Source organism: Scyliorhinus torazame, chromosome 14 (assembly GCF_047496885.1).
Source record: "Scyliorhinus torazame isolate Kashiwa2021f chromosome 14, sScyTor2.1, whole genome shotgun sequence".
Lineage (NCBI taxonomy): Eukaryota > Metazoa > Chordata > Chondrichthyes > Carcharhiniformes > Scyliorhinidae > Scyliorhinus > Scyliorhinus torazame.
Window position 1 is genome coordinate 215,803,657 of NC_092720.1, and position 8,983 is coordinate 215,812,639.

Here is an 8,983-nt window from a genome sequence, read left to right on the forward strand (position 1 = left end):
TAAATACATTCCAAAAAAATATTCAACTGCGCAAGTCAAATCCAGGCAGCAGGCCGGACCTGTTCCATTCTACAGACCATGCTTTAACATAAAACATGGCCCTGTACCTGACGCAAACATTGTTAACCTTTGGCGAGCTTGCATACCAGATCGAAAATGTTCAAGTTTTTGCCCAGGCGAAAAGTTTAAAAATTTCCACACACGGAACCAATTGCCGATGGGATTCTCAGCATTTCAGAACACTTGGCATTTGCCCCCCCCCTCCACCCCCACCCCATTTGGGTTCCATTCCCGAGGGGTGCGGAATATACCCAGCGGATGTATCCGTGCATTCTGGAAAACGGACTCGTTGCTCTCGTTGTTGGGAAGCTCACGGGTGCGGCCAGGGTCCAGAGACTAGGACATCCCCGCCGTGGAGACCACGAGAACAGGTGTGCATGACGTGTCCCCCATGTGACCCCAAACATGAATCCCATTGACTGCAAAGAGGAAGCAGGAAAGACTATAAAAGAGATCACTCATCCGTAAGCCTGAAGCAAGGAATGATTCATACAAAATGATGGCGTAATGAATGGGGTACGAGAGTACAGTCGTAGAGATCTGCAGCGCAGGAAAGGACCTTGGGCCCATAGCTTCTGCGCCAGTCAAAAAAAAACAACCAGAGTTGGCGTGAGTTCGAATCCCACCAAGGCAGCTGGCGAACTTCAATTCAATCCGTTAAATAAAGTCTTGGGCAGAAAAATAACTAGCTTCGGTCATGTTGACCATGAACTGTCGAAAACAATCCCACCGGGTTCGTTAAGGCCCGTGGGGGAATTAAATGCTTACCAGGTCTGGCCACACCCCCACAGCAACGCGGGTGACCCTTAACTGCCCTCTGAAATGGCCCCGCAAGCCTCCCAGGTGCGTTCAAAGTAAGGGGCTCACTACCGCCTTCTCAAGGGGCAATTAAGAGCGGGCAATAAATGCTGGTCTAGCCAACGATGCCCACGTCGCGCAAATTAAATAATAACCCTCATTTCAAAGCAGTGAGGATCGAATGAGGAGGAAGGTCACATTGGACGCTGTGTTTAGGGGAACGTTAGCCTTTGATACCACTGTAGATGGGGAGCGAAGGACGCACAAACACAGAAGAGGTTTGATTGCTAGTCAGGTGACAGGTTGGCGCCTGCGTCATGCCTAGGAATGCAAGAGAGGCTTCCCAGATATCCTTTCAATTGGGGATGTGGGCATTGCTGGCTGGGCCAGCATATGTTGCCCAACACTAAAATGCCCTCGAACTGTGGCATGGCCAAGATGGGCTGACCGGCCTCACTCTGCACTGTAACGTTTCTCCGCATCAAGAACTGAGTGAGTGGCTTGCTAGACCATTAGTCAACCACATTGCTGTGGGCCTGAGTCACATGTCGGCCAGACCAGGTAAGGACGGTAGTTCCCTGCCCGAAAGGGCATCAGTGAATCAGGTGGGTCATCAGAATCGTTTAAAAATAAAATTGAACTCAAATTTCACCACCGGCCACTGTGGGATTCGAACCCAGGTTCACCAGATCAGCCTCCACGGCTCTCTGGATTAGGAGTCCTGTGCCAAACCACTACGCCACCGTCTCCCCCTCAGATTGCCCAGACGGTGCATAGAAATGAGACATTGGCAAACGCCCGGTGCGGTTTGACAACCGTGGGCTTACATTCAATTTACATTTTTTTAAAACGCGCAGCATTCAGCAATAAATAAAAGATGAAGCCAGCTCATGTGAGGAAATAAAAAAAATCATCAACATTGTTATAAATACATTCTTGAGGCATCAGCCAACAGAGGACTTAGTGCCAATTACACGATCGACTGGCACATTGCCCAATCATTCCCTGATACCAGGCCGTTCATTTACAGGTTAGACAGCCAGGCCAAGCCTCTCACTCGCTGGCTCCGGGCCTGTTGAGATTAGTGTACCCGGGGCGTATCAGTTTCAATAACATTTGCCTTAACTTAAATCGGGGTCAGTTGAGGTCAAACACGCAAACATGGCTCAGCTTTCCAAACGTCTGTCTGGCATGTCAGTTTAGTCAGAGTTTGATGAGCGCACCACCGTTTGCGCATGTGATCACAAGGGGCCGCCCAGCTTGAACGTGAAGGGTCTCACAGAAAGCCCACGAGGAGGCCACTCGATCCCACTGGCTCATGCCAGCCTCCTCCCACCCTGCTCCAACGCATCCCATCAGTCTATCCCTCTCTTCCTTTCTCCCTTGTGTACTGATGCGGCTGTCTGTGCATCTCTCCTATTCACCTCAGCCACTCGAACCTGGCAACCCGTTCCCCATTCTCACCATCCTCTGGGCCTAGAGGTTTCTCCTGAATCCCCGACCGGGATTTATTAGTGAAAAGCACCTATTTACGGCCCTTCGTTTTTGCCTGGCCTGCAGGCAGAAACATTTACTCTACATTTACCCCATTGCAACCTTTTGTAACTTGAAAAACTTTCTGCGAGTTTATCCCGTTCTGCCCCTACCACACAGGCCCATCTGAGAGATTCGGGGGGGGTGGGAGGGGTCAAAGCTGCTTAAATCAACTGGTACCTAAACTAACCCAACTGTGGTAAACTGAGCATCTTGGGCGAATTGCTCAGACCAGGACATCCGCCGTAAGAAATATTAACTCTCTTGTAGGCAGCGTTGACGGATCCCACCCTCCATCTTGGATCAGAAAGGTCGCGACCTGCGCAGCTCCTGAGAGATGTGCAACGGAAGCTGGGGTTTTCGGTGGGGGGGGGGGGGGGGGGGGAAGGGCGGGGGGAGGTTTCCTGCTGTAAACAGGTGATGAAAAAGTAACTACCCTGATGGCAGCTGGTCAGCCTGTCATTATCACAGGGCTGTGTTTTATTTTGGGATCTTGCTCTGCACAAACTGGCTCCCAACGATTCCCATATCCCAACTCTGCCAACTTTTAAAAAAGTACTGGGGCACGTCGAGGTTAGAAAAGATGCCATGTGCGAGTTCCTGTCTCACACCCATTGCGCGCAGGGCCCCTTCGAGCCAGCACATCTCCTGATCGACCTGGAAGCCCGGGCCAACTTCTTGAGGCCTCGACCCACAGAACCTTTGCAAAACCATTGCACCCGGCCCCCCAACGACAAGAACAAAACAAAACAGACATAAAAACGGCAAGAACGACAAACACTCCTCACAAAGCAAAGATGCCAAAGAAGGTCTTGCCTTCGGCCTTGTCCAGGTACCTGGCCACATTCGAGGGGACCCGGGAGTAGACCCTGTCGCCGGCCTCAAAGTCAAAGATGGCGCCCTGGTAGGAGGTTTTGTACCAGGGGTCATCGTGGCGGCCGTGGTGACAGACCGACTTGGTGGCCTTCAGCAGGATGGTCTCCTCCGGGTAGGCCAAGGAGAACTTGTGCATATCATGGCTCAGGAAGATGGTGTTCTCCTCACATTGACTGTAATAGAACACTACCTGGGTGTAGATGAAGTAGAAGCCAGTCTTCTTGATCAGCAGACTGTTGTTGGAAAACTCAATCCCGTGGGCGAACGCAATCCCGGCGGCCTCCTGCCAAGTCAGTTCATTGGGGTTCCCGTTGATGGGGTCGGCTGTGAGAAAGAGGGAGAGAAAGAGAAAGGTGTGAGAGAGAGAAAGAGATACCACAAGCGTAAATAGACAATAGCCAGTCCACCTTCCCCATTCCCCTTAAGACCCATGATAGGGATGCAATTTAAATGCTGATGGAAGAGGTAGGGTTTGAAGCATTGAGGGATGGATGATCACCAATATCCAGGTGGCTTTGTATAACTGTCCATTAATGAACCTGATGCGACTCATCAATTCACGCGAGACAGAGTTGGAGTGAACAGTGGCTTTAATCGACTAGAACAATGCCTGCCTGCGACTGCTCTGCTCGTGAGAGCCACCTACAGGACTACTGCTCTTTATACCTCCCCTCAAGGGGGCGGAGCCAGGGGCAGAGCCCACAAGGGCACCGACATGATACATTCCGTGTAGTACCGTACAATGGTCCATAGGTGGAGCCCATAGGCAACAGTGTGATACAATGTAATACAGTGGTGAATGGTTAGTACAATACGGTCACCACATTATCGTTAATCCTGCTTCTCTCCCCATCGATGTGACCTGCTGAGTGTTTCCAGCATTTTAGAGTCACAGAAAGGGGCCCATCGGCCCTTAGCGTCTGCGCTGGCCATCGAGCACCTACCTATCCTAATCCCATTGGTCCGTGCCCTTGCATGCTACGGTGTTCATCTAAAGTCTTCTTAAATGTTGTGAGGGTTCCCGCCTCTACCTCCCTTTCAGGCAGCGAGTTCCAGATTCCCAACACCCTCTGGGGGAAAAGGTATTTACCTCAAATCCCCTCCAAATCTCCTGCCCTTTACCTCAAATCTATGTCCCCTGGTATTGACTCCTCAATGAAGGGGAAAATGTTCTTCCTATCTTTGTCCCACATAATTTTGTAAATCTTGATGAGGTCCCCCGCTCAGTCTTCTCTGCTCGAAGGAAAACAACCCCAGCCGAGCCAGCCTCTCTTCAATGCTAAAGCTCTCCAGCCCAGGCAACAACCTGGGGAATCTCCTCTGCAACCTCTCTGGTGCAACCACTTCCTTCCCACTTCCTTCCCATACTGATCTGCCACTGGGAAGGACACAGCCGCCTCTGCTCTGTGAGCCATGCGGCACAGTGCCAGTGGATCGCCCTCTCCTGGACAGGGCTGGAACTCCAGCAACATTACACTGGTCCACCACGGCCAATCCACCCAACCTGCGCATCTTTGGACCGTGTGAGGAAACCGGAGCACCCGGAGGAAACCCACGCAGACACGGGGAGAAAGTGCAAACTCCGCACAGACAGTGACCCAGCGGGGAATCGAACCTGGGACCCTGGAGCTGTGAGGCAGCCATGCTAACCACTGTGCTACCGCGCCGCCCCTATCAAACCTTCTCTCCAATTTATTGGGGACTCATTTATATTTATGACCCTTGGGTCTGGTCTACCCTGCGAGTGGAAAGGCCTTCTCTAGCGAACATTTTCAGAATATTCCGTTACATGGCAACAGCGACTACACTTCAAAAGAAGCCCAATGTCGGAAAAGTATTTCGGGACGTTCTAGAATGACAGAATCAGAGAATGGCCACAGCCCGGATCGGACGTTTCAGTGCACCCTGTGTGTGCTGATCAAGTCCAACTCTGAAAAGTCCAACATAAATGCAATTTATTTTTGTTCAACAAAGGTCAGCCCTCAAGTCTCCTCCTTTTCAGAGGTTTGTAGTTACAGTAAAGCAGGTTCACAGCACCTCAGATACATCCCGATGTGGGACACTGGCCTGATTAAAGAGTGCCCAGGCTCTCGTTGCTCAGCATGGTGCAGGCAGTGAACACTAGAGGGTGCCAATGAGAGAATTCAGAGAAGGAGCCACAAGGGGGTAGAAGATTAACACCAGGATGTTACGGACAACGGCACCTGAGGTTAACATTCTGCGGTAACAGTACGTTTACATGAACAGATTTGTTTGATTCGCTGCTGCCTGTGGCATGTATCATGCAAAGTAATGAACCATTTGGTGCTACGCTAAACATCTGTTAAACATCTGTTAAACAGGTGCTGGTATAGCACAGGGGTAAATCGCTGGCTTTGAAAGCAGACCAAGGCAGGTCAGCAGCACGGTTCAATTCCCGTACCAGCCTCCCCGAACAGGCGCCGGAATGTGGCGACTAGGGGCTTTTCACAGTAACTTCATTTGGAGCCTACTTGTGACAATAAGCGATTTTCATTTCATTTCATTCACATCTGCAATAGCCTGGTACCTGTCAGGTGAGCTGCGATTCTCTCCCTCGGGCCGTTTCTCACCTGCCTCATGAGATGAGGCAAACCTGGAAATGGAAAAGGTGGATTCTCAGTCACTATAGTCACACACACACACACACACACACACACACAGTCCAGAGCCTGACTGACAGAGAGCGCGACAGAGAAATACATTCACATGTGTGCAAATACAGGCAGCCCGAGGAAGCTAGCATGGCAGAGAGAGAGAGAGAGAGACAGAGAGGCAGACAGTGTGAGGCTGACAGGGAGAGCTAGGCGTGAGAGACAGACTGGAAAAACAGAGATGAGGGAGATGGACGGATGGGAGAGACAGGCTGACGGGGAGAGATGGACAGATGGAGAGAGATGGATGGACAGGGAGAGATGGATGGACAGATAGGCAGGTTGGAAGAATAAGACACAGGAACATAGAAGAGAGTCACACACAGAAACAGGAACATAGAGAGAGTCACACACAAAGGCAGGGATGGGCAGAGAGATAGGGAAAGCGTACTCACCACTGTTTGCAGATAGATCCTCCACTCCACTCAATGCTGCTTCCTAGGGGAGGAGACAGAGAGAGTTTGAGATTAAACAGAGAAATCAGGAAGAAGCTTTGAAATTCCTGCTGAACTGGATGGACAGTCAGGGGATCTGTCAACCTTGGTCTGGACCGCAGAGGCTATGCTGTAGTAGCCCCTGATCAACCCTGCAGCTTACTGACCTCACTCCAACCTGGTATGGGACTGGGTGTAAAATGGACAGGTCATCCCCCCAAAAATTGTCACATGTGTGTTTCCTCAATTTGCCCCTGTGATAACTGTTGGAATGAAGTCAGTGCACCCTGGAGAATAGACAGGCACCACGTGTGTATCACAAACCCAAAGCACTGGACTGAGGACTATACGTCCCCCCCCCCTAACATTGTGACTTAAATCGTTGGGCAGAACGGCGGGAGCGCCAAACTTGCTCTGAGCTGGGCGCAAGCCCAGCGTAACGCCAGCCGTCCCCACCCAGCAAAGGTTTGCACGCCAGGGGAGAACACAGAGGAAAGGGGGTGACTTTAAAAGTCTTCAATTTCAAAAAAAAAACCCAAAATAAATAAAAGAGGAACTGCACCGTGAAGGAAAATGAGCTTGAAATAAATCTTGACTCACCTGGTTTGGAGTCTGGGGTATGACCTGGGAGTAGAGGAGATAGGAGGAGACGGCCAGAACGGCCAGGGCTGCAACGGTGCAGGAGAGCTTGAGCAAGCGGCCGCCCTGCGAGCCTCCTGGCTCTCCAACCTCCACCCCTCTGCCACTCTCCAGCTCCGGTAACATCTTCTCGTTGCTCATCGCCTCTTGCCAAAAAAAAATGCTGCGGTCTCCAGGGGGAGGAACTCTCACTCTCTGTCTCTCCCTCTCTCGAGTTGCATCTGCCTCTCACGTTGTAGCTGCAGAGTATTTGAAGAATCTCCTGGGAATTACCCAGGTCGGGTCAGCCTCTGAGAAACATAAGTTACACAGAAAAAAAAAGCCGAGTGTGTGTGAGAGAGACACACACATGATCAACAAGACATTGAGGGGAAAAAAAGACGTGAATAGAAAAGTTAAAGAAAGCATTGATAAGAAATGGATTGGTTCATTGATGGGAATGCAAAAGGAATTTCTTTTTTAACCAATCCATAGATCTAGAGATTATCTTTTCAGAAAAGGAAGGGATTTTATTACCTTTTTTCTCCCCCCCCTCCCCCACCCCCCTCACACACCCACCAGAAAAAAGGGTCAGTTGAGGATTTATTGCCACGAGGGGGGAATGAGAAGTTAGGTTGGGACCCAGGTTGATTCTCGAGGCACTCTGTCAGCATCCACGTAAATTGGTCCAAATCTGTATTCCATGAGTTAACCCCTTCCCTATTTCCAGACATTGCTGATGCTTTGCAGCACAGGTCATTCAGTCCATCACACCGACCAACAAAGATCTGACCCCACTGAGCACATTTTCCAGCACTTGGGTCATAGCCCTTGAGGTGACAAGTCACCCTAGTCCCAGATGACCGCTGCCTGTTTTGAGAGCTGACTGATGGTGATTTAACCTGAGGATCGCCGGTGAAGTTGAGAAGGCAGGGCCTTCATAGAACGTACCGTGCAGAAGGAGGCTGGAACTCGCTGCCCCAAAGGGTGGTTGGGTGAGAAACGCTCGTAACATTTAAGAACTATTTAGATATTCAGCCAATACGGGGATTGAACCCACACTGCTGGCCTCGCTCTGCATCACAAACCAGCTGTCTAGCCAAGTGAGCTAAACCAGACTCCTCTGGAGGTCATGGCAGTGCACGTGAATATCTAAATACTCCGTAAATGTTCCCAGAATTTCTCACCCAACTACGCTTCCAGACTCCTACCATACTCCGAGTGAACAGGTCAACTCCCCTCTTAGTCTTCTACCTGCTACCTTTACTTTCTGCCCCTGGTTATCGACCCTGCTACTAATGGAAAAAGTGTCTTCCTATCCACCTGATCCATATCCCTCATCATCTTATCCACCTCTATCAGGTCCCCTCTCAACGTTTGCTGCTCTAAGGACACCATCTCCAGCCCATCCAATCTTTCATCAGAGGTCAGACCTTCCAGCCCAGGCAGGTTCCTGGTGAATCTCCTCTGCACCTTCTCCAGTGCAATCACATCCTTCCTGTAATGCAGCGACCAGAACTCCAACCAGCATTGTATACAGTTCCAGCATAACCTCCCTGCTCTTGTATTGTGTGTCTCGGCTAATAAAGACCTTCTTAACTACTCTATCTACCTGACCTGCCATCATCTGGGATCCAGGGATAAGCACTCCAAGGTCCCCCTGATCTTCAATGCTTTCCAGGGTCCCACCATTCATAGTGTAGCCCTTTGCCGTGTCTCGTCTACAATCTAATTCCTTCCCAAATCATAAGAAAAAGGAGTAGGATTGCCTGTACCTCCTCGAGACTCCGCTGCTATTCAATACAATCATGCCTGCCCTCCCATCTTGATTCCACATGCCCACAATAATCGCCATAGCCCCGATTCACTTTCAGTTCAAAAACCTATCGACCTCCCTCCTGAATATACGCGATGACTGAGCATGCGAACCCGATGGGCTGGAGAATTCTCAAGATTCCCGAATCTCTAAGAGAATTCCTCCTTGCCCCGGCT

The 8,983-nt window shown here is 50.4% G+C and overlaps 1 protein-coding gene across 1 annotated transcript; it reads right to left on the reverse strand.

The window, feature by feature from the left end:
- Positions 1-304: 304 nt before the first annotated feature.
- LOC140389157 (tumor necrosis factor-like) lies at positions 305-7,153 on the reverse strand. Its single transcript, XM_072473318.1, has 4 exons — positions 6,974-7,153; positions 6,335-6,377; positions 5,816-5,881; positions 305-3,591 (listed from the first exon to the last, which is right to left on the reverse strand). Exons 1-4 carry the CDS (start codon positions 7,151-7,153, stop codon positions 3,176-3,178), a joined length of 705 nt encoding a protein of 234 aa, XP_072329419.1. The 3' UTR covers positions 305-3,175.
- Positions 7,154-8,983: the final 1,830 nt, after the last annotated feature.

Excerpts from the sequence above, each read along its gene's own strand:
- LOC140389157 (XM_072473318.1), bottom strand. The coding sequence starts at position 7,153 with ATGAGCAACGAGAAGATGTTACCGGAGCTGGAGAGTGGCAGAGGGGTG. Across the intron at positions 6,378-6,973 it reads TACCCCAGACTCCAAACCAG|GAAGCAGCATTGAGTGGAGT; the intron begins GTGAGTCAAGAT and ends CTCCTCCCCTAG. Across the intron at positions 5,882-6,334 it reads GGATCTATCTGCAAACAGTG|GTTTGCCTCATCTCATGAGG; the intron begins GTGAGTACGCTT and ends TTCCATTTCCAG.